Source organism: Falco punctatus (assembly GCF_963210335.1).
Source record: "Falco punctatus genome assembly, chromosome: 19".
NCBI lineage: Eukaryota > Metazoa > Chordata > Aves > Falconiformes > Falconidae > Falco > Falco punctatus.
In genome coordinates this window covers 2,249,190-2,273,246 of record NC_137599.1, presented here as the reverse complement: position 1 = coordinate 2,273,246, position 24,057 = coordinate 2,249,190, and the positions used below count along the sequence as shown (strand labels likewise).

General features: G+C 55.4%; 1 protein-coding gene and 1 long non-coding RNA gene across 9 annotated transcripts in view; one reads left to right on the top strand and one right to left on the bottom strand.

Annotated features, from left to right (window-relative positions):
- The first annotated feature begins 1,362 nt into the window (after positions 1-1,362).
- PLXDC1 (plexin domain containing 1) lies at positions 1,363-23,523 on the top strand. Of its 2 annotated transcripts, XR_013924547.1 has the most exons (15): positions 1,363-1,554; positions 3,163-3,311; positions 6,296-6,439; positions 6,845-6,914; positions 7,307-7,429; positions 7,774-7,892; positions 8,099-8,198; positions 9,944-10,039; positions 12,030-12,111; positions 14,384-14,441; positions 15,331-15,466; positions 17,081-17,116; positions 18,280-18,440; positions 19,632-21,223; positions 22,193-23,523. XR_013924547.1 is itself a non-coding variant. In XM_080369533.1 (14 exons), the coding sequence occupies exons 1-14, from the start codon at positions 1,482-1,484 to the stop codon at positions 19,749-19,751; spliced, it is 1,467 nt and encodes a 488-aa protein (XP_080225659.1). In that variant the 5' UTR covers positions 1,363-1,481; the 3' UTR covers positions 19,752-23,523. The 2 variants fall into 2 exon arrangements, 1 of the variants encoding a protein (XP_080225659.1); XM_080369533.1 differs by having other exon boundaries at positions 19,632-23,523.
- Positions 20,407-24,057, bottom strand: part of LOC308055523 — a 16,348-nt gene continuing 12,697 nt past the window's right edge. For 6 of the 7 annotated variants that reach the window (XR_013924549.1, XR_013924551.1, XR_013924552.1 and 3 more), the window contains one exon: positions 21,279-22,631. This is a non-coding gene — a long non-coding RNA (uncharacterized lncRNA). Of the gene's footprint in view, positions 20,544-21,278; positions 22,632-24,057 lie in introns of those variants that run through there. The other variant, XR_013924550.1, reaches the window with a different exon arrangement.

The window sequence follows — 24,057 nt, the reverse complement described above, 5'->3', positions numbered from 1 at the left end:
GCAGGGCCCCCCAGGATGTTGCCCCCCCGCCCCGCCCCCCCTCCCCCCCCCCCAGCTTCCCCAGTTCAGAGCAGCCGAAGGGCCGCAGGGTCCCACATTGCTCCCCCCGCCCCCCCTTTGGCCACAGGCTGGGGCACAGGGTCTGGGGGGGGGGCAGCATCGCCCCCAGTCCCTTGGCATGTGATGCAGCTCTGGGGGTGTTTGCACCCGCCTCCTGCCCCCGGCCCCCTCGCCCAGGGCTGAGACCCCCACCCCGGGACCCCCATCCTGAGACCCCCAACCTGGGAGCCCCATCCTGAGACCCTCACTCTGGGAACCTCAACCCCAGGACCCTCATCCTGAGACTCCCAATCCGAGACCCCCATCCTGAGACCCCCACCCCGGGACCCCCATCCTGAGACCCCCACCCCAGGACCCCCATCCTGCGACCCCCAACCTGGGACCCCCATCCTGAGACCCTCACTCTGGGAACCTCAACCCCAGGACCCCCATTCTGAGACCCCCATCCTGAGATCCAGACCCCAGGACCCCCATCCTGAGACCCCCAACCTGGGAGCTCCATTCTGAGACCCTCACTCTGGGAACTTCAACCCAGGACCCCCAACCTGAGACCCCCAATCCGAGACCCTCATCCTGAGACCCTCATCCTGAGACCCCCACTCCGGGACCCCCATCCTGAGACCCTCACCCCGGTACCCCCATTCTGAGACCCCCAACCTGGGAGCCCCATCCTGAGACCCTCACTCTGGGAACCTCAACCCAGGACCCCCATCCTGAGACCCCCACCCCGGGACCCCCATCCTGAGACCCCCACCCCGGGACCCGCAACCTGGGAGCCCCATCCTGGGACCCTCACTCTGGGAATCTCAACCCAGGACCCTCATCCTGAGACCCCAAATCCGGGACCCCCACCCCGGGCCCCCCGTCCTGAGACCCCCACCCCGGGCCCCCCACCCTGAGACCCCCCCACCCCTGAGACCCCCACCCCACCTGCTGCAAGGGGAAGAACTCGGGGACGAACGCGCCCCGGGGCTGGTGGGCTCAGCCAAGTAAACCCCCCCCCCGCCCCGCAACCCGGTGCAGGATCACCGACCCCGGGTTGCCAGCGGTGGGGCAGGGTGGTGGGACCCCTACCCCGCGGATGCTCCCCCCCCCCCATATCGCTGGGGGCGCGGCGGGGGGGGCCCGCACATGGCGACAGGTTTCCCCGCAGGGATGCTCGGAGCAGCTGCCAGCCCTGCCCGGGACGGGGGGACACACGCTGCCCGAGCCCCCCCGGCGGGGGGGGGGGTCCTGCCACCGGCTGCATCCCCACCCCCAGCCCCACCCCCGGCCCCACCCCCACCCCCGGCCCCACCCCCGGCTCCGGCTCCCGCTCCCGCTCCGGCTCCGAGCGCGGCTCCGCGGGGCGCCGGCCCATGGCGGGGCGCTGAGCCCCCCCCCCAGCAGAGCCGGGGCCAGCGGTGCCCACCGCCCCCACCATGCGCTGGGGGGGCCTCATCCTGCTCTGCCTGCTCCGCGGGGTGCTGGGCGCGCCGGGCCCGCGGGGCGCAGGTAGGGGGGCTGGGAGCGCGGCGGGGGGTGTGGGGCGACCTCCGGAGTAGGTGTGTGTGTGGGGGGGGTATCCCGGGAGTGGGGGTCCAGGGGGTCCCAGGGTGCGTAGCGCCATGCGCGGCCCCGGGGGCTGGAGTGCCCGGCCGGGGGGTCACTGTGCCCGGGGGGTCGCGCCTCGCCCGAGCCGTCTGCCTGCCCCCCCCAGCGCTGTGCCCCCCCGGGTGGGTTGTGTTTTGGGGGTGTCTTCTTGCTCCCCCCCCCCCCCCCCCCCCCAGGCGCGCAGGTGGGTGTCACACCGCACCCCGCAGCCACCCGTGGGGTGGGACCTGCTACGGGGGTCCCTCTCTGCGCCCCACGTCCCCCCCTGCCTCAGCATCCCCATGCAGAGGGCACTGGCACTGTGGGGTGCCAGGACCCGCCCCCCCCCCCAAGCCGTGTGGGGCAGAGTGGGGCTAGTGGGGTGCCCCCCCCCCCCGGATCCCCCCCTTCCCCGTGACATGGCTGATGCTGGCCTGGCTGGGGGTGCAGCCGCGCGGTGAGATTTTGGGGAGGACACCGGAGCCTTCGTGGGGGGGCTCGTTGGAGCCTGCGGAACAGGCTCTGCTCCCTGGGGGTCCTCAGTGGCGAGGGGCTGGGCCCCCCCAGTGCCCCCCAGCCCCCCTTTCCCCATCCATCCTCAGGGGGGTACACCCCCCCAGCTGCCAGCTCAGCCCTGCTCCCCCTGCCTCAGTTTCCCCTCCTGGAGGCACTGGGGACACGCTGCCCCACGGGACAGCTCAGGAGGGGCCCGGGAGCTCGTTAGGCAGTAATTAGCTCCCTCTCCCTGGGGGTGAAGGTGGGAGCCCCCCTCCCCAGGGGTTAGGGGAGCAGCATGTGGCCCCACCGGGTGTTTTTGCTGTCCCACTCGCTGGGGACAGACGTCCTGGCTCTGTCCCTGCCCGTGGGCGAGCGTGTGCCGGCCGCGCCGCCTCCGCCCGTGCTGAGCTGCCGGGAAATGTGATGAGTCTCTGCAGATTTGGTCCCAAATGGCTTTTTCATGTGTGTCCCCCCCCCATCCCCACTGCTGTGCCGTGTTTCTGGCCTCCACTCCCTGGGGCTGGAGCTGGGCAGGGAGGGATGTGGGATGAGGGACACGTTTCTTCTGGAGATGGATGTTTGGAGGCCGCCGTGGTACCCAGGCCCCGTACCGGCCTGGTGGAGGAGACCGATGGCTGGGGACATCGAGGACACGGCCACGCTGGTGCCCTGTTGCCGAAGCCACGTCTTCCCCATCTCCAGGACCTCATGCTTCTCCCCACCCGCTGGCGTGTGAGCTGAGCTGGGGGGGTTAGAGGTGGTTTTTGCCTCCCTTCACCCCTCCATCACCGCTGTCCTCCCTGGGCCGTGGGTGTCTGTCACCTGTCCCTGCACCCTGCAGCCACCCTGACCCGAGAAGCCCTTCCCTGCATCTCCATCATTGCTGTCATGCTGCTTATCAGGGCTGAGACCCCCCAAACTCATGTCACCTAAGCAGAAAGCTGCTTTGCTGGGGGAGGGGGTTGATCCCAGCCCACAGGCGGGTGCCAAGCCAGTGTGGGACCCCACTGACCCATTCCTGTGCCCCCCCAGGACGCCCTCCCGGGAGCTCAGTGGTGGGCGAAGGGCAGCGGAGAGCTCGGGAGACCTCAGCGGGGACAGAGGGGACCCACATCAGCCAGGACCTGGTGGGGGGCAGCTTGGCCATCGACACGCTGCCGGCCAATGAGACACGGATCGTGGTGAGTTGGGGTCCCCGCTGCTGCCCCTCGCCTGCCCCGAGGCAGGATGCGGCCAGCGCCTGACCGCCCAGAGCTATTTCCAGGCTGGGCAGGGAGCTGGTGGGGACGCTGGCTCCAGTTTAATATATGGTGGGTAATTACAGCCCAGCGAGAGGTGGCTGTGCCCCGGGGACCGCTCCGAGCCCTGCGGCCGTCCTTGCCCGCCAGCCCTGCCAGGTCCCAGGGCCATCCCTGCCCTGAAACGCTGGGAACACTTCGCTGGCCGCGATGCCACGATGCCACGTGTGATGCTGCCGAGGGTGCTGGGGCTAGGGGGCTGTGAGGGAAGAGGGGGGGGTCCATGGCAGCTAATGAACTCATGTAGCAGCGCTGTCACCTCCTGGGACATCTCACTTGGTTCTCACATCCCGGCTGTGCCTAATTACCCGCCCTCAATTAGCTCCCGGTTATTTGTGGCGGGGCCTCCCTTGGCAGCTGAGGGTCTCGGGGATGCGGGGAGACGCGTGGCTCTGGCTGAGGCTGGGTTCTGGTGGAGGATGCGCTGGCCGCGGTGACAGTCCCGGTGTTTTTGCCGGCAGCTGGTGGTGGATTTGGTGGCATTAGTGCCCTGTGGCACAGCGTGCAGGGGAGGAACAGCTGTGGCTGTTTCTGCTCCGCTCGAGCTCCTTGGCCAGCAGGGATGGAGAGGGGCCAGAGGCCAGAGAAGTCCCTGATGTGGAAGTCTTTAAAAAAAACCAGCCCCAAACCAGCCCAAAACCACCACGGCGTGTGGAGATGCTGGGGAGCCGCAGGGAGGGTGTGATGGTGCTTGTGGTTCCCAGGAGGAAAAGGCAGCAATTTCCTGGGGCTCGATGCTGTCGGGGGGATCGGAGCGTCTGCCCCGAGAGCGGGGCCACGTTCAAGGTCAGGGATGCTGCTACTCCACGCGTCACTGCATCGCGCCGCATCCAGCCTGCAGAAGGTGCGACCCTACCTTGGGCTGAGGCAGCTGTGGCCTGGAAGGGCTTCCCCTCTCTCCCCTCCCCAGATATTTCAGGTTTGGGATGCAGCAGGACAGCTCAGGACCTGGAGGATGAAGAGGACTGTGATGTTGGGCATCACCTCCGTCCCTCCCCGAGCTCTGCCCCACGGCGGCTGCACTCCCCACTTATTTGTGTGTCCAAAACCTCCCCGCTCTTAATTCCTGCTGTAACCAAAGCAAGGTGACGGATTAGGACATCCTAATGAGTCAGCGATGAGGTCAGGAGCTCGGCAGCCAGCTCCTCCGCGCTCCCGGCCCGCCTCTGTTTCCCCCCTGGTTTATTTGGATGGCGTCGGGAAGGCACAGCAGGGACAAGGGCATGAGAGGTCTTGTCATTTGTCACCCAGTGCTGGCCTGTCCCTGCATCCCAGGGGGTTTCCATAGCGTTTGCATGGGGAGGTGGGTGCTGGGATGCAGCAGGTACTGGCACAGCCTTCCCTGTGCCTCAGTTTCCCCATCCATGGGGAGGGAAGGCTCTGGGCTGCACCAGTCCCTCTGGGCAAGAAGGGGCTATAATTGCCATGGGGGAGAGTTGGGAAAGTTTTCCCTGGAGTCAGGGCTTCCATGGGAGGCGGAGGAGTGCGACAGCTCTCCCTGAGCTTTACTGAAGCAGAAAAAAAATGCCAGGTTGCAGAATTTTTCTAACAGCATTTTATTCCTCCCGCCTCCCGCAGACCTGCAGCAGCTCCTGGGGTAACAGCACGGGGCTGTTGGACGCGGGGGGCTTCGCTTTCTGGTTTTTTACCCCCTCCAAGCCACGAAGCCCTGGGCCCCGGGTTCCTTCCCTGCCTCTGGCACTGGGGTTCGTGTGCAGGGAGAGGGTCTCGGGTTCGCCCAAGGTGGGGGGAGCTGGAGGGAGGATGCTGGGGGTGAGGGGGGCTGGGGGTCAGAGGGGGCTGAGCGGCAGAAGAGCAGCAGATGGGGACAAGCGGCGAGCGTGGCAGCGCGCCAGGTGCTGGCACGGAGCAACGGAACAGCGCTTTCCCAAGGAAAATTAAGATGCTTCTCGTCCCCCCCCTGGCCCCCAGCATGAACCGGCCTCCCCTGACAGGCAACAGCTCCCAGCTGTGTCCCCAGCTGTGTCCCCAGCCCCCCACGTGCCGAATCCTGTCGGAGAGGGACGGTGTGGCCAGGACAGGAGCTGCGCAGGGGTGGCTGCACCCGGGATGTCACCTGCTCCCGGTGTCCCCAAGGAGCTGCCGCAGAGCCAGGCGGGCAGGTCCCCGCTGGGGCCGTGTGTCCTTCGGGAGGTCCCCGACCGCTCTGAGGTGGCTCTTGGCAGAGCTGCCCTGTGGTCTGTGCCCTGGGCTGTGGGGGAAGGGGGGCGTGGGGGTGCTGCTGGTGGCTTGGGGAGGTGGCGGGGGGGGTGCCTGGGGTCCCTCTCCTTGCCCTGGGTGAGGAGGGGGGGGTGGTCACTCATGCAGAGCCGTGGCCCATCGCACGCTCCGGGGGTGCCACCCAGCAGAGCACCCCCAGCCCTGCTCCCCCACCGTGTCCCCCCTCCTCAGCCCCTCGCTCCCGCTCGGGTGGCGGCGGTGGCTTGGCCGCTTTCCCCAGGCTGCCTGGTCCAAGGGTCGCGGTTTCCTCGGAGCTCCTGTCTCCGGTGGTTTGCTTCGCTTCTAGCGATCTCTTTAGCCTGTAACTTCGAAGCCCTGGCTCTGGAGCGGGATGTTTTCCTCCTGGGAATGTTGCATCCGCTTTGCTCAAGTCTCGTGTGGGTCACATCTCTCTCTCGCCTGCCATCTCTGCGCTCCATCGGTCTCCTGGGTCTTCTCTGCACCTTCTCCTACTGCTCAGCATCCTTTGCTGGCTTCACACGGGGGGTTCTGTGCCGGGTTTGTTGCTGCTTCGTGCTGAGGTTGGGTCCCAGCTGCTCAGAGCCGTGCCTGGGGGTTCACACCTCCCCGGAGCAAGCTGGGTGACACTGTCCCCTGTCCCCCCCGCTGTCTCCCCCCGGCTGCAGGAGGACAACCACAGCTACTATGTGTCACGGATCTACGGGTCGGGGGACACCCGTCTGAGGGGGCTGTGGGTTGACATGGCAGCGGCTAACAGGAGCCAAGTGAAGATCCACGGGATCCTCTCCAACACGCACCGGCAGGCCTCGGTGAGCCCACGGGGCCGGTGGGGGCAGCCTGGGGTGTCCCCGTGTCCCCTCTTCCCACAGGGATTTTCCGGTGGTGGCACCTTGCCCCCCCCGGGCAGCAGCGTCCCCTCCGGGTCCTCGTGACAGCCCGGTGGAGACCGAGGCTTGGGAAGCATTTAATCTCCCACAGCCCCAGTTTGGAGCTGAAGGGGATGAGCCATGAGGACTGGGCACCCACAGGACCCCCGCTCCCACCCCTCTCCCACTCCTCCAGACCCCAGTCCTGGGAGCTTGCCCCAGCCCAGGACAGAGCTGGTGCTGGTGGGCACGGACCTGTGTCCCCGTGTGTCCCGTCCCCCCCCCCCAATTCCCACAGGTGTTTTTCCAAGGGCTGAGGACAATTCTCACCCCATCTCCCTCCTGCAGAGAATCGTCCTCTCCTTTGACTTCCCCTTCTACGGCCACCTCCTGCGACAGGTCACAATAGCGACAGGGGGTGAGTCGGGGTGGGACGGGGGGTCTGCACTGGGTAGGTGGTCTCGTGGGGATGGGGCTGGACACGGTGCTGGCTCTAACCTTGCCCCACATCCCTGAGCCCTGGGGAGCTGAGACAGAGAAGGGGCTGCAGCCCTTCCAGCTTTCTCCCTGCACCCCAAATCCAACCCCTGTCCTGCGGGTCCGCGGGGAGCTGGGTGCTGCTGGTGCCTCAGTGTCCGCAGCAGTTGAGGGGATGCAGGGGGGGCTTGGGGGAGACCTGGGAGGGGGATGCTGGGGGTCAAAAAGGATGGGTGAGCCGGGGCAAGGGTGGTGGGAGGTCGGGAAGAGGGAGAGAGCATCCCGGGGTGGTGGGGGGGAGCGTGCGCTGCTTCACCCTCCTCTGCTCCTCAGGTTTCATCTTCATGGGGGACGTCATCCACCGCATGCTCACGGCCACGCAGTATGTCGCCCCTCTCATGGCCAACTTCAACCCCAGCTACTCCCGCAACTCCACCGTCCAGTACCTGGACAACGGTGAGCCCCGTTCTGGCTGCCCCCCTACCCCTGCTAGCCACATCCCTGCAGTGGTAGCCCAGTTGCCCGCTGCTTCCCTGTGAAACTGGGCAAAGGCGGGGCTGGAGCCAGGTGAGGGTGTGGGGAAGGGGAGCCTAGGGCAGCCGGGGGTGTTCAGCACCCGGGGGGGGGGCAGCAGGGATGTTTGGCAGCGGTTTGCTCATGGATCTGCTCAGAACTGGAGGTTGGGGATGCCCCAACTGGAGGTTGGGGACGAGGTGGTTTGGAGCTTCAGGCTGTGGAGATGTGGCACAAGGAGAGACTCGAGGGGGGACGACACTGACCCGCTCTGGTCTCTCCCCCAGGGACGGTTTTTGTGGTGCAGTGGGACAAGGTCTATCTTCAGGGGAAGGAGGACATGGGCAGCTTCACCTTCCAGGCGGCCCTGCACAGCACCGGGAGAATCGTCTTTGGGTACAAGGAGGTGAGAGATGTTTCTGCTGGGGCAGGCGCGGCAGGAGGGTCCCCGCGGGGGATCCCTGTGGGTCTGGGGGGAGACGAGGGGCTGTAACTGTTCACACGCTGAGTCTGGGCATTCCCAGTGCCACCAAAGCACTGGAGACTCCTACAGCAGCGCCAGGAGCCCAGGGCAGGGCTGAGGTCCATCACGTCCTCTCTCCCTGGCTGCAGATCCCCATGCCGGTCCTACAGATCAGCGCCACCCAGCACCCTGTGAAAGCCGGCCTCTCCGATGCCTTCATGATCCTCAACTCGTCTCCCGAGGTGCCTGGTGAGTCCTTGAGGAACAGGGGGAGGCAGCTGATCCCACCGGGATGCCGAGGCTCCCCTGGCATCGCAGCTGGGAGAGGGGGCAGCTGGGGAAGGAGAGATGAGATGTCCTCGGGTTTGGGCGCTTCAAGGCATGAGGGTGCGCTGCTTGGATTCACGATGGGGAGCAAGGGAGCGTGAGGAGGCGTACGGGGCTCGGCTGCAGCGATGCTCTTGTGTCCCACATCCCTCTGGGGGTGCCTCCCCCTCGGGGAGCATCTCTCCATGGCCAAGCTCTGGGTGGCCCCGGCTCACGACGAACGCTGTGTGCTTTGGCAAGGCGCTGCAGGCAAAAGGCCTCGGTGCTTCTCGCCCAGTGTGTTCCAAATCACTGTGAGCAGCCAAGCTATCACTTCCCTGACTTTCAGCTGATGAGGAGGAGGGGAAGAACAATTGCAAATGAGCCTGGAGATGGACAAGAGGCTTGGCAGGGGGTGGGGGCTGTGTGCCCCGTTTCTATAGGCATGGGGGTTTAGGGGAGCCTGCAAGCTGCGCTGCTGCTGCTCTGGTTTGCCCTTCAATGCGTGTCATGGCACGGGTGCTGCAGGGCTGGGACCTGCACCTGCGTCCATGGGACATGGGGACAGCTACATGCGTGTCTGCATGCTTATTCCACGTGTGCCACGCGCTGCAGGCATGGGGCGAGCTCGCCAAAAAGGCTCTTCCAGGCTCTGCCATCCCCTCTTGTCATGAGGAGCCCAACCTCGCTGCTGCCTCCCCGCGCTGCGCCCGACGCGGTTGCTTTTCCTTGTTATTTATGGAGCCTGCCATCTGGCCCTCATTTATTACCCGTTTACAACAGTTTGTGTAAAAATCTCGGCCAGGCTGGATGGTGCCTCCCCTCCCCGCCAGCCTGCCCTCATCGGGCTGGTACCCTCCGTCCCCGGTGGGCTTACGGACCCCTGCCTCTACCTCCTGCCTGCCCCGGGGGGGTGAGGGGAGAAGAAATGCAAGAACCGGGCATGAAAAAAACTAATGAGGTGAAGAAACAAGGCTTGAATGGAAGGAGAGGAGGGGGTAGAGGGGGGAGCACTCTGTCCCGCTCATCCACTGGTCTCCCAGAGCCGTGCTGGAAGGACAGGTTTGATTAGGTGTGCAGGTAGGTGTGATGCCAGGGAAGCATCTTGGCTGTTGTCACCACATGAATTAGTGGCAGGTTGTGGGAGAAAATCTGGGAGAAGCCTGAATCCAGGATAAGACCCCTCTGGCCCCCAGGATGAAGGGGAAAGAGAAGGAAGGGGGAGCTGGGGGTAGGCGCCAGGGGAGCTCCAGGCAAGCGCTGCGCACGGGGGAGGCTCGCAGCCTCGTGAGTCACTGACGAGCAATGTGTTGTGCAGCTTGGTGTTTGTTTGGAGCGATGCAGGACTGGACCACATCCATCTCGGGAGTCTCTGCTTGGGGAGAGGGGGGCAGAGAGCTCCAAGCTCCTCCTAGCAAAACTGGGAAGAGGAGAGCAGTGCCCTGACATCCCTCCTCCCCACCAGCACCCCCCTGCCTTGCTTCTCCTGCAGCCTGACAGCCTCCGCACCCTGTCCTTTCCCACAGGAACGACCCCAAGACCTGGGGCCACCTTTGCCTTTCAGCTGGGAGGTGGCAGCAACCTCAGCTTTCCCCGCACGTGCTGGGATTCCCGCTGGGATTGCAGGGTGGGGAAGGGTGTGCAGGGTGGGTTTGCGCCCAGCCTAAAGCCAAGGCTCCGCGTTTCAGAGTCCCGCCGTCGGACCATCTATGAGTACCACCGTGTGGAACTGGACACCAGCAAGATCACCAACATGTCAGCCGTGGAGTTCACCCCACTGCCCAGTAAGTTGGACAGGCTGGCTTGGTGCCCCAGCACGCGTTCCCCTCCTGTGGTTGCAACCAGCGGCTCCAATTTACAGCCAAAGAGGGAAGCCAAGGCTGGAGGAGGCAGGTTCAGTGGGTGCTGCCACCCATCACCCAACGTTTGGGATCCTCCTGTGCACCAGAGCCAGGGAGGGAGGGTGTGCTACCAGCTGGGGTACAGCTCGCCCCTGCACGGGGGTCCCCCAGGCATTCTGTGGCTGTTGCTGAATGTCCTGTACATCCAGCCCTCTCTGGATTCATCAGCTCAGAGTCAAGCTCAGGCAACAGCAAATGCCACACGTGTGCCAGCCTGGCGGCTCCGTAGCTGAGGCAGGAGCCCGGCATGCGGCACAGCTCAGCTGGCATGGAGGATGCTGATAAAGGAGGGATGGAGGATGCTGATAAAGGAGGGATCCGCAGGGGCTTCACCTGAACCGATTTGCTTAGCGCTCCCCAGCCAAGCAATGGGAGCAGCGGTGCCAGGCACGATGTCCCTAGGATCTGCTGTGGTCCCACGCTGTGCTCCCTGCTGCTCTCCCAGCACCCTTCCTCGTGTGCAGCCATGTCGATGGCTCTTGTTGCTCACCAGTAGATCCCCTCTCGCCCCAGTACTTTATTTCCTGCACTGAAATTTCCAGCATTTCCCACCTGTCCAGCCACCGAAACTCCTCTTTGCTCCGTAAGCTGCAGCTAATTTTGCTGGACACTGGTTCACTTCAGGTCTGTCTACGAGACATTTTCTACGCCTCCACACTCTGCTGAAATTTCTTAAAGATCCTGCTAAATAGATACATTTTTAGTGTTCGGATCCAAGGACACATGCGCACAAGGGAAAGTCATCATGCAGTCCGTAAATGCAGAGCAGAGAGTAAATCTGTCATGAAGATACCAAGGTTATGCATTTAAATGGTCTCCCCGGGGTATTTTATGACAATTTTAACAGCAGGCAGGGTTACTGCAAAGCAGATCATAAATAAGCATTCTGCAATAATTCTATTTTTTCTCTTTAAGACTTGCTATTTTGTTTTTCGCCACCAGCTAGGGTAGCCGAGAGCAGTATCTTCAGAGGACCCACAGAGCGGGAGAGAACTAGACTCCGCTTTTTCTTCTGGGGGTTTAATTTTTAGCCTTATTCAGGTCAGAAGTGGATGAACTGGGTTAGCCTCGGCCTTTTCTACAGAGGTCCGTGTCCTCCACGTGGCAGTCCGCTGGGGAAAGCGGAGGAGGTCAGGACTGGAGGCCACCAGAGCAGTGTGGGCAGCCCAGGTCAGGGGCAGCAGCAGCGGTGGGTTTGCGAGGGGCAGCCTGGCGAGCCCAGGGATGGAGTGTCTGGGTCAGGGTGGAGGTGCACCAGGCACCCCAGGTGGGATGGGGATGCTTCTGCCTTTTGGGCAGGATGTGACCCTCTGGTGCTCTGCCTTCATCACTTGGTATTTCCCAGGACTGGATCGGCTCTCGGCTCTCATTGCAGGCTGTCAGGGACTCCCAAGGGGCTTGTTAAAACTGCTGGTTCACTTGACTTCTTTTGCAGACAAGCCCTCTTGGCCATCTTTTCTAGACAGGGTGACGAGCAAGTGGTGGTACTTTACGAGCAGCTAGTCCTCTCCAGCGTGGAGATGTTCTTGCAGAACTACTTAGTGTGGACATAGCAACAGAGGGTTAAACCTCTCAGTTTTGCTTGCTTCCTTCTGAGAAACACCCTCTGTAGAAGAAGAAATGGCATAAGCCTCAGGTGTGTTTTAATTCCCAGCTGAGCAGAACGGGAAGATGTTTGCAGGTGGACGGGGAGTCCGCTCCTGCTCAAACGGTGCTGACTTATCCTGCAGGTCTGTGGCAGAGGGAGGTTGAGTTAGAGACTCATCCCTTGACGCTCTGGCTCTCCCCATGCCACCAGCTCTCAGCAGATGCTCCCTCGTGCCCGTGCAGATGCTGGTGTATCACTGGCGCGTCTCTTCTCTCTCTTTTACAGCTTGTCTCCAGCATCAGAGCTGTGAAATGTGTGTGACCTCGGAGCTGACCTTCAACTGCAGCTGGTGTCATGTCCTGCAGAGGTAGCTGCCATGAGTTTCCTTCCCACCTCTTCTCTTGCTAATGTTTCTGTTGCTGGGAGAGCAAGTGCAACTCCAGGTCTGATGCCTGTATTAGCGTTGTTGGGTTTTTTATTATTATTATTTTCCTTTTTTGGCTGGCTTTGGGTTTTTGTTGCATTTTGGTTCAGTGAGGGTGCTGCGCTCAGCCTTGCAGCCGTGGTTAAGCGGTGATCTGAGCTCCGGTTACACGCCGCTGAAAGGAGACGTTTTGGGTTTTTGGTCCTGATGTTTTGATGCAGCAGCTGGAACAAGTTGAGACCAGAAGCGCGACTCAGTAAGCTTAAACATGGGGGAAACGTGTCCTGACTTAGGCTGTGATTTCAGACAGAAGGGCAGGGCAGGGAGGCTGGGGAAGGCTTCAGTCTGAAGGATGGCAGGTAGGTCACAGAGCTAGGGATGCTCCTCAGGACCCCCAGCTGCGGGGGCGGGGCTCGTCAGAGGGGAGACACAGCAAGGGTGGGGGGCGCTTGCTGCTTTTTTGGAGGTAAATGGAGGATGCGAGGGGATGAGGCTGGCCCCGCTGCAGTGCCGGCCATGCAGCAGCCCTGCTCCGTGCTCTCCTTCAGCTCCAGCAGCGTGATAAGGAGCATGAGAGAGTTTAATGAGATTTTGCTGAAATATTTATTTAGAGCTAGTGGCAGGGGAGAGGGCCCAATAACACAGATCCTCGCAGGTGGCACGGGGACAGCCGTGCTTTGGAAATGCCCAGCTCTCCCAGGAAGGCACGCTGGCTGGCTCCCGTCCCAGCGCCTGCCGCAATGACAGCCTTGGCTCACCCCGGCGTCGCTTGCAGGGCACCTTCACCCCTTTCTATAGCCCTTCTCTCAAGACTTGCACCCTTCCCTTACACGCAGCAATTTCGGCAAGGTATGAGCAGGACAGCTGGGACAGGGAAAGATCCCAAGACATCAGCAAAGCGACCCTATAAATCAGCGTTGATTCACTGCCTTTCAGTGGGCTGGAATACAAACCCAGCCAGGGGAACATCATTTTTCAATGACAGTTGCTCAGTGGTGGCTTCAGATCAGAGAATATTATGTTCTCGCAGCTGAGAGAGATGCGTGAAACCAGATGTGGCTTTGGTAGCAAAACCAAGCCTGGGATACAGTGGCTTAGCCTGGATCTTGTTTATGCTGAAACCCCGAGGTTCGAGGACTTCATCATTCTGCTTATTCCAAATTCACAGCGTTTGCAAACCCAATCTTCCAAAATCCAAGCCGCTGTTGCAGGATGTTTGTTCTTATCGCTCATAGTCGGGTGACTTCTTGACGCGTTGGCTAAAAGCCACGCTTCCTGCAGCCGTAACGGCGTGTCGGCACCTCAGCCCTGCAGCGCCGGAGTTACAAATGGAGAGTACGAATGGCAAGCGTGGTGGAAAACGCAAGCTAGAGCAAGGCTGCCGCTATCTCGTTGGCTTTCAACCAGGTTGGTTTTGCAAAGCCAACATGATCTTGCCCAAGGAACTTGGTGGGGTGGCTTCCAGGCTGAGCTGGACTCGGGATGCACCCCAGAGTCCTCTTAGCTCTCAGCTGGGCAGTGGAGTTTGTTTTTTTGCTTTTGCTGAGCCTGTAGTTGTTACAGGAACAGTACTTTCAGCAGAGATCTTGGTGACTCAGCAGGTCCTGCAGGTTTTTGTGGCTTTTCCTCTTTTTTTTGGTAGTTGGGTAAATTAGGGCTGATATGAGCTGAACCCCTGGTTCACATTTTGGTATCCCCAGAGACTTTCCAAGGGTCAGAGTGCTATTTCATTCCCTCTGCTTCTGCAGAGATTTCTCTAGCTGGTGTTTTCCTGATGTCGTTTGTAATTTCTTTAATGTGTTTTTCCTGTGCAGATGTTGCTGGGAAAAAAAAAAAACCTCGCGAAGATCACGGCCTTGCCCTGGCACAGAGTCCAGGGGATGGAAATTCAAACTCAGTCTATATATTTTTCCTATTTCTCTGCTTCTCCGTTTCCCTTGGAGAAGTGGTGTTGACCCTTTTCCTCCTCGGTGAAGAGGAACATTTGGGTCCTTCCAGCACAGCTGTACTGGAAACCCCATGTCTTTGGAGGCCAACTTGTATATAATCTTTCCAGTCCTCAGATACTTGTTTATCCAAGTGTTTGTACGCAGCACCCATCGGGGCAGCATTTGGGACTTGCAGGCAGCTTAGAAATCACGGGCAAATAAGCATTATTATTGCTGTGTCTGTCGGGAATTCCTCTGCCACGGGCTAACGCTTCTTTTCTCCACAGATGTTCCAGCGGCTTTGACCGGTACCGTGAGGAGTGGCTGTCCTACGGCTGTGGCCAGGTAAGGCTGAGAGAAGAATCACTTCCCTTAGGTCCTCCGCTAGGAGGGATTCTCATCTGCAGAAGACAACAGTGGCCCTATCCCAGCTCAGAAAATTCATGCTCAGCTCCGCTTGACCCACGCTGCTCTGGAACAGGCTGGGTATCCCTTTACATAATCCCTTTCCCATTACAGTGGATGGTTAAAGGATGGTCCATCTAACCCTGCGTGTGCCTTACTGGAGTCTTGTTTTGGTGTTGGTCGATGCTGGATATTCAGTAAAGGTGCAGAGACCTCCCTAAGTTAGCAAATGGTGCAGTTTGAGCACACTGGGCTATTTTTTTTCTTCACCTTCTGAAGCATGACTCTTACTCACTCTTAAGCATGAAGAAATTAGCCCTTGTGATATTTTTTTGTCCTTGTTAGCACAATTATCTCCACATTGGATGAACTAGTTTCTTTGTCTCAGAAAGATCAGCTCTAATGAAACATCTGTTTCTGCTTTGGGTGGTTTTTTGGTTGGTTATTGGGCTTTTTTCCTTTCCCCACTGAAAACTCAGCTTTGTTCCCTGTTAATCAAGAGGGCTGAGTGAGGAAAAAGGAGGTCACAGGACTGATGTAAGGTTAGCCAGCGAAGCAAGGAGGTCAGGCTGCAGGACCTTGCCAGATCATTGTCATTTGTCCTACTTCAGTGGTTCCCAAACTTTTTTTCCTCTTCTCCAACCTCCAGGTCACCCCCCACATACTTCCCTCTGGTACTTCTGGACCATGTCCCCTGCTTTCACTCCGGGTTTGAACCCCAAGGGCTCGGTTGCCCTAAGCCTGGGAAGCGCAGCCCTCACCGCTGGCTCCCTGGCACTCTCGCTTTACGAGAGCTGGGAAAAGTAGCTGTTCTCTCTTTTCTTTCCAGTCAGATGAGAAGACCTGTGAGGATTTAGCAGAAGGCAACTACTATTCAGCACCTCCTGAGAGCTCCTTCTCACCGCTGGATGAGGATGTCACCACCTCCACATCCTCGCTCTTCATTGACAGCCTCACTACGGAAGGTAGGGGCAGGTGGGGTGAGCAGGGACGCCCCATCCTTGACGCTTATCCCCGGCGAGGTCTTTCACTCCGATGCCTCTTAAAGCCAACTCACATCCAAATAAATACAATCACGACCCCATCTTTGAAGCGCAAGGGCAGGGGTGAGGACAGGAGGCAGTGGACAGGAGAAGGAAGGGCAGCTGAAGAGGTGGGACTGAGTGATGTGGCCAGGGGGGAGATGAAACCCTCCAGTGGGAAGAGTTTTACAGTTGCATCGCAGCCTTCGGACACGTTCGTGAAGGTCAACAAGCAACTAGTCCCTGGTGGACAGACTCCCCAGCATCGTAACAGAGGTTAATACTGTACATCGAGGCTCGTGCTTTTAATGTGCCTGGTCTTAGCTGGTGGCTCAGGGCTGCCAGCGCTCTCAGACTGACAATAATACAGCACAGGCTGGTGATTGCCCTCTGCTTGGGAACGGCGTTTGTTTCGGCATAGGAAAGCTCCACATAAGAACCCGAGTTTCCCTCGAGACACCCATGTTCTAAAGCTTGATAATCCTATTAACACAGGGCTGGCTCCTCAGATCCTAGCGGCAGGTATCACTTCAATTTTGCTGCTTAATAGTCCCTAACGCAAACTGCTAATTAGAATAAATAGAAAGGAACATTAGTAATTGTCCTTCAGCAATGGGAAGGAGTTGGGGGGAGGAACGGAGTGCCTGCCTGACAGAGTTGACTTTGAAAGGAGCAATTAAAGGAAGGGGGAGCGTAACACCACCACTGAGATTATTTTCCAACTCATCGCCAATTCTTGGAAAAAGAACAAGAGGCTTTCTGTGACATAGTCAAGCATGAAGTTAATTTGTAATCTTGGAAGGAAACAAACAGCCAGCTGCATCAGGCAGCGAACTTTATCTGGAGAAGCACAGCGAAGGAAGGAGTGAAGCAAAGGAGTGGACCCACCCCTCCGCAGCCTCCCCAGCCAGCCAGCCCTGCTCGCTGGATCTTGTGGAGATGTTTGTGGATGTGTCTGGCTCGCTGGTCATGCGTCAGTGCTGCAGCGAGCAAAGGCGTGAGCCAAGCAGTAAGAATCCTGGATCAGGCTTTCGGCTGGACTCGCAAGGTCAGTGATGTGGAAGCCATCAAGGCATAAAGCCTTGTACGATACGTCCTGGCTCTTCTGGAATGAGGTGAAGAATGGAACTGGATTTTGGGCTCCTGTGGAAGACAGCTACAGCGTAACACCCATCGATTTGGGATGTATTGGCGGGGTATTGCTGCAAATGCCATAGTCTGAACACAGACACCCACCAGGGCTGGGGCCTCATCCAGCATTCCCTGATTGTTCAGCCTTGCACACTGAGCATCCTTAATGACCAGTTTCCCCAGGTGTTTGTGCTCCAGGAAGACAACCAACCATAAGCCACATGTTTTCACTATTGTTTTCTGTGTGCCTTCCTCTTCTGCCAAACTCCAGAAGTTTAAAATTGTCACTGGCCACGTAAGTGCTGTGCAAAGACGTGCATTCTGTCAGTGGCCCCATTACAGAGGAACAAAAGTGGGTGGGAAGCATGCAGAATATCATAGAAAGCTCCTAACTTTACTTTTTTTGCCTTTCTTTTCTTTTTTTAGATGATACGAAGCTCAATCAGTATGCAGGAAGCGAAGGTAAGGCCTTAATCTTCACTCTTGCCTGCTTACAGTTGTTCCAAGCGAAAACATGTTACACTGAAAGCAAATGCACCAGGGAGTTGCGATCAGTCAGCAGGGTGGACAGGTGAAACTGAGATTGGAAGGATGTAATCAAGATAAGGCTCCTATTATCCTTACTCTGATTAATACCATTTCAGATAGTGAAAAGTGAGAGTCGGGACCAATCTGCTTTACCCTGACGCTGTTTGTCTACTTTTCCCACGTAGTCCTGCTGTGCAAACTAAGATGATGAGTTTCCTCTTTCTGTGTATTTCCCTTTCTTTGCAGTTTTTTGCATAGACACAAAGTCCTTTTTTTCTTTTGAATTTCCCCAGCTGTGACAAAGAGCAGTGTAAAATCCAAACATAAAAAGCATCCTTAGCCCAGCTCTGCCTTTTTTATCTCTGTTCCCTTGAATCTTTTCTCAGTCCAAGTCTGTGCGTCACCCCCGAGGGCAGGGAACCAAACTGTTGCCAGTAATGCTCTTACTAATTTCAGAGTATGGGAAGGAGCCGAGCCCTCTTCACCTGATGTCAGGTTTGCAAGAACTTTGGTCAAACCACGAGCCTATCCCTTGTACCTGAAAGCAGCTCAGGAAAGTTAAACTAGCTGAACTGGGTGCAGGATCAGTTCCTTTGCAGACATGGGGCCTTTGAAATGCATGATCTTCCTAGTTTCAGCCAAATTGCTCCCCAAATGGCTGGTAACGTCACTGTTAATATATGCCACATCCACCCTCTGTAGCTCTGTGAGATTGCATATTCATAGCCGAGGAGTGAGGGCAAGCTGGAGGGCTGTGGGTAAGACACACTGAGGACCCCACTCAGCATATGGCTAATGGCTTTCTATCAGAGTGAGCAGCCAATATATAAAGAATATGGATTGGAGAGGGGGTTACTGCATGGTGGTGGTTTAATCTTCTTTCAAACCAGCTAACTGCTATCAGCTGAAAGGAATGCTGGAGCTCAGGCAGCTCTCCAGTGCATCTTCCCTTCTTGTGGAGCCAAACAAGGGCAGGCCGAGTTGCTTAGTCGGCCATGTGGCGCTCTGGAGGGTCTCGCCTCACTTTGCTTTTCTGTCCTTTCTTTTCCCGAGGTCTCAACACAGTTCGAGACTCAATGGAATCCTTTTTTTTGCAGGTGTGGGAAGCAGCCTTCCTTCCAAGAAAGCAGGCGCCCCGATTCACACAGGTACTATCGTGGGGATCGTTCTGGCCGTGTTGCTCATTGCAGCTATAATCCTTGCTGGAATTTACATCAACAGCCACCCCACCTCCAACGCTGCCCTGTTCTTCATTGAGGTGAGTGGAGAGCCTTATCCCGGGCTGTTTTTTTCTTCCTGTGCTATCCACGCAAATCCTAACCTGCTAGAGGAGAGCGGGGAGCAAAGAGAAGAGGAGAGGGGAAACTTTGGTAGGGTTCATATCTGAGTTTCTTTTCATGGTCCTACAGTCACAGCTAATCCCCCAACCTCCAGTTGATGATGTTTTAAACTTAGGCTCTCTCCCTCCCACACTGTTTTATTTTGCTCCCTTTCACATGCTCCCTTTCACACATCGCCTTTTTTTTTCCCCGTGCAACGTTAGACTCTTCCACCTGCTTGCATGAGCAGTCGCCACGCAGCCTGGTTGGAGGGCTCAGTTGGAGCTATGGCATAATTGAGATCGCTGCCTTTTGAATTGCCCAGCTGGATTTTGTTGACTAAATTTGTCAGACTTTACTGATAGATGTGATGCCATCAGCTACTCTGGAAGTGGTGGCATGAATGCTCTAAATGGAAGATTTTAATTCTCGGAAAGACAGGGGGTCCAGCAATCTCCATCTGCTGTTAAAAGCTAGAAGACCGCTCGGTGTAGGATCCCGAGGCAGTCAGAAGTGGGCTGAATCCTGGCACAGGAGCTGCTGCGGAGGGAGTGAGCAACACTAAGCCCTCAGCCTTTCCTTATCGCTCCCTGGCTTTTTCCTAGAGCACTTGTCTTTCCTCCATCTGCCCTGTTTGCAGAGACAGGCTTCAGAGGATTGATCTGTGTGGCCTCTACCAGTTCAGTACCTGAGGACTTGGCAATGTTTGATGCATTTATCTACACACGGCTGAGAAGGGGCAATCGGGTGTGCCTGTTTTGTAGATCGAGGGGAGACACGGAGCTGATGTGTGTGTGGTCGCACAGGAAGCCTGTGGCCATCCTTGGCTGCTACCCTGGGCACAGGCTGTCCTTGTTCTAAGGTTGATGTGACATTGCACCTAAAGTTTCCACTTCCTCCCCACTCTCCGTTTTAACCTTACTAGTGGGTCAGTTCAGCGAGATTGAAGCATTGTAATGAACTCTTTTAAGCATAAAGTGATTTTTAAATTATTTTTTTTTATTAAGAAAAGTCAAACTTTCACAAAGACAGCATTGTTTTTATTTCAGGACTGAGTTTTCTATTTCCCTACAGGCTTGGTGTGAAAGGCTCTGTCATAGCTTCTGATGGGTCTTTGTTTCCATCCACAGCGAAGGCCACATCACTGGCCTGCCATGAAATTCCGAAATCACACCAACCATGCAACGTACTCGGAGGTAGAGCCAGCCAGCCAGGAGAAGGAGGGTTTTGTCGAAGCAGAACAGTGCTGAGCGCTTCTACCCCTGCATCTCAAACCTCCCATGTCTCAAATGTTGGAGTTGTCTGTTATTCTATTGCAAAGTCTTTCCCCTCTTGGAAAAGAAACAGCAAGTAGAGGAAAAAGACCCAATGGAGTATTTGAAAAGAATGAGTCAGGGTGAAGTGAGGCTGGACTTGCCCGGATTCCTCCTGGGACAGCAGAGCCTGCAGCGGTGGCAGTCAGTTCTGACATTGAACTCTGCCTGCAGCCTGGCACCGAAGCCCTGGATGTGGCGGTAGAAAAAAGTGCAGTCCATTTTTTAGCTTGGTGTGGGGTGTTTTTGTTTTGTGGTTGGGTTTTTCCTCCCACGATGTGCGGCTGACCTCCTCCCTCCTCCGCCAGGAGCCTTAACAGGGGCAGCAAAGCAGGGGCAAATCTTGGTATGGGCAAAATACGTGGTTGCCTCGAGCAGCAGGCTCTTGGGGACAGCAAAACCGATGCTTTTTGCTGCACACTGGCTCTGCCTGCATTCAGGAAAGTTGGGCGGGTTGCCTCTGCCGCTCTCCACGGAGAGGCTGGGTAGCTGGGGGTAGATGCTGCTGGTGGCCCAGGAGAGGCCAGGTTGGCTCTCCATCCCCTCTTGCCCAGCTCTGTCCTTTTCTCCGCTCTCCTCTTTGCCTTCTTTTGGGGCAGGTGACATTTAATTCTGTCTTTGTGGCTGAGAAGCCTTGTGCCCTTGTCTTTTTATCCTGTAGCTGGTCTTCCACCACCATGGCTTCAACTCCCTGCCCTCCTCTCCTTTCAAAGCAGCAGTTTCTTCCCCCTGCTCCGAAGAAAGGGAAACCTGATCCATTTTAAGGGTAAAACCCTGCAGAGGATTCACCTTCAGGCTGTTTGTGAGCCAATGGCTTTGATGCACTTTTTGGCATCTACTTAGTTTGCTAAATTACTAATGATGACCCTTTCTGTAAAGGAGACAGTGTGTGGAAAAAATTTCCTAGATTCCTTCAAAATATGTCCTAGTGGCATGGCTGCTAATCGAGCAGGAACAGAGTAGGTTTTGGTGGACAATGATGGGGACAGAGCACTAGCCAAAGTAGTGTCCTCCCATGGGCTAAATCCTGAAGTAAATCCAAGCTCATTCATGGGCCCATCACATAAATAAGGAGTGAAGCCCTTCACACCATTGAAAATCTGAAAATCACCTCGTTAACATCATAGTTTTTAGAGCCTGCTAAAGTCAGTGGAATTTTTTGTATTATTTTATTTTGTTATGTCTGTGACAGGCCCCTGGTCTGGATTTGTACCTACGATTCCAGAATCTGACCCTAATTAAGGGTTTCGACGCTAGACCTCTCAGGATTTTCTACTCCTCCTGTGCAATCAGAATTCAAGATAATCTGCAGAAATATCTACCCTACTTCCACAGACACCAGCCACAGGATTTGGCCCTAAACTGAGGAAAGCCTGTATAAAAAAAGAGAGTACAAAGTCCAGTGTAAGGTAAAATTTTCTTTCCCTCACCAAAAAAGGTGTTGGTTGTAGGGGACTTTTTATCTTTTTTTTTTTTTTTTTTTTTTAATTTTCTCTTGATCCTCAGTTATTTATTCTGATAATCATGTTTGGTGCATATTTTATCCACTGGCTGGTTCAGCTGTCACTGCTGGTGATTACTGCCAAAGGCAGGGTCTGTCTAATTAATGTTTTCCTTCTCATCTGCTGAATTTATATAGCCATTAAAGATAAATATGGATGCTTTGTGGCAGTTAGACCCCAGATTATACTTTCTCATACATAGCCACTAGGGAGACTTTTGCTGCATTTTATGGCATAAAGGCACCAAAATGCTCAAACAGGGTAAGTCAAATAGATCGTGCCAAGTTGTTATGGCCCAGACAGTCTCTCTTTAGACTTATTTAGAGGAAAACTTTATTTCCAAATAAAGCTTTCAACTGGAAAGGGTTTTTTAACCCCTGCTTCCCTGAAGCAGAAAGCATTCAAGAGGATGCTGTCATCTAGTTTTTGCCCAGAATCGATCTCCTTTGACATAGTTATGAGTCAGTAAGGAATTTTCTCTGGAATGAAGTCTCTTCAAATAATGCCCTTGTTTTTACTGTTTTTCTAACATGCATACACAGTAACAGCAAGATTTTGGGTACTCCTCTTCCCCCTCCAACCCTTACAAATGCTAGGTAGCATCCAAGAGTTCTGAAATGCTGCGAATTTCAAAGAAGGCAGGCTTTAAATAGTGTGCAATTGAGCTGTATAAATCACTGGTGTATTATTGCAGCCAGGATCAGTAGAGGATTCAAAAAGGATCAGATACTCAGGTGGAGAATAACAACATCCAAGTGCCACTGCACAGAAATGGCTGAGATATGTAAAACACCCATACTTTAGGGAAGATGTCAAGTTCTGAGTGTCTGGAGTAAAAAAGGCTTTTTTCTTTTTTTTTTTTTTTTCCCCACTAAGGAAAGAAACAAAACAAACCAGCCTATTCTGTAGCTGTGCACCAGATGTGCACCTTGTACCAAGGAATATGGTCTGAGGTATTGTCAGGTGGAGCCTTTAACAGCTCCAATTCATGATCTCTACAAGGTCTTAGAGTAGGTGAAGAAGTTACTGCCCATGGTCATGTGTGTGCTCTGAGCTGAAGGTTTGGATCTGACCAGCATCTCCCACTGCTCAGCCTGAAGAAGCAAGGCACTTACATGCTGTCTTTCAAGGAGAAGAAAAATACTCTGCCCTACCTTTTGACATGAGGTCTGGCTCTGGGCGCTTGAAGTTCACATCTGGGAAGCTCGCGAGTCAGCAGGAAGCAATCTTTTCTGAATATTCTTTGGACATAGCTTTGTAGTGGAAGAGGTTGGTTGTGAAATTCTGGAAAGCCCAATGGTAATGTTGCTGATGCCTAGAAGAAAGAGAAAAATGTCTTTACCAGCAGCAAGTACTGCTCTAAGGTTGAAGAGGAGAGTCTGGGTGTGAATATAATGCTGGCAGCACCACGTCAAACGCAGCAGGATTGATATTCCTTTCCTATCAAACTCTGACTTCAAGATGCCGGTTAATCTTGCTAGTCTCAAGTGCTGAAACAAGAACATGATAATGGCGACTCTGGCGTAAAAAGAATTTGATTTTGCTTTTAATCATGTGGCTTCTCTAGCCACATCCGGAGGTTTTCCTCTAGATTCTGATGAACCCAGCATTTGGGCTTGCTTCAAAGCAGACTGCATAATGTACATGTGTATATCGACCTGTGTATTTTATAGCTATAAAATGGGCTGGGGCTGTTAGCTGTGCTCAGTCCGTTGCTCAGCTGGTTAAAAGAAGATGCAAAACACAAACTGCTATGGCTCCTCATTTGTCTTTCCAAGCACCGTGCCTTGGCAGTTTGTGGCAACTGCTGGGCATGTCATTCGGGCATAAGGCAGCTGCCTGTCATCAGGCAGAAAATGGCATCACGTAGCTGCTGCCTGGCCACTCATCTGCGTTCAGCAGTTGGGAAAACACAGCACGGGGTTGGTTCTGCTCCCATGAAAGTTGGGGGCTAACCCCCACCCCATTCTTGAGATCCATAGGAGCAGGACTCAGATCAAAAAATATTCTTTTAATAACTAAAGGCCTACTTTCCACATACTTGAATTTACAGCACAGTTGGACTATTTTGAGGGACTAAAGGCACTTTAACTGTCTTTTAATGCAATGTATTTACTATGGATTATCTGCATGGAATACAGTCTTAATATTAAAAAAAATATCTTCCTTTTGGACTGCTTTGTTTTCAAAATAAAACATGCAAAGGATTATTGGTCATGTTATGTGAACTTCTAAGCAAGATGGGAATTATTTTCATCATGTATTCTTTTAACTGACACTACAAGAATACAAGGATTTTTTTCTTTTAAGACATCCTTTTCTGTCTTGGTAATAACACATCATTATCAGGAGCTGTTCCCAGGACATATCTAGGATAAAACCTAATGTAATTGAGGTTTGAATTAAGACTGTAATTTTCTTGTTATATTCTGCTCAGCTTAAGTTGTTTTTTTTTCCCCCAGCCTTCTCAGCTTGAACAATGAAGTTTGCTTGGCCTGTTTGACTTTTTGACAGTAGTCAGGTTTAGTGATCTGATCTCTGCATTAGCACCAAATTATTTTTAAAATGTAAATCACTTTAAAGGTCATTATCTGAGACTTCGGGGTTAGCACCTCCACTTTTAGGCTTCCTCTGCTATTATACAGTAAAAGTATGAACAAATGGGCAAGAGCAGTAACTGAAAGGAGATAATGAACTGTCGGAAAAGGCCCATCTTGCAATTGGTTACGGTATCAATAGGC

Bases quoted from the DNA above. Each gene is read 5' to 3' on its own strand.
- PLXDC1 (XM_080369533.1), top strand. From the start codon at position 1,482: ATGCGCTGGGGGGGCCTCATCCTGCTCTGCCTGCTCCGCGGGGTGCTG. The intron at 1,555-3,162 runs GTAGGGGGGCTG...GTGCCCCCCCAG, and splicing joins GCCGGGCCCGCGGGGCGCAG to GACGCCCTCCCGGGAGCTCA. The intron at 7,430-7,773 runs GTGAGCCCCGTT...TCTCTCCCCCAG, and splicing joins CGTCCAGTACCTGGACAACG to GGACGGTTTTTGTGGTGCAG.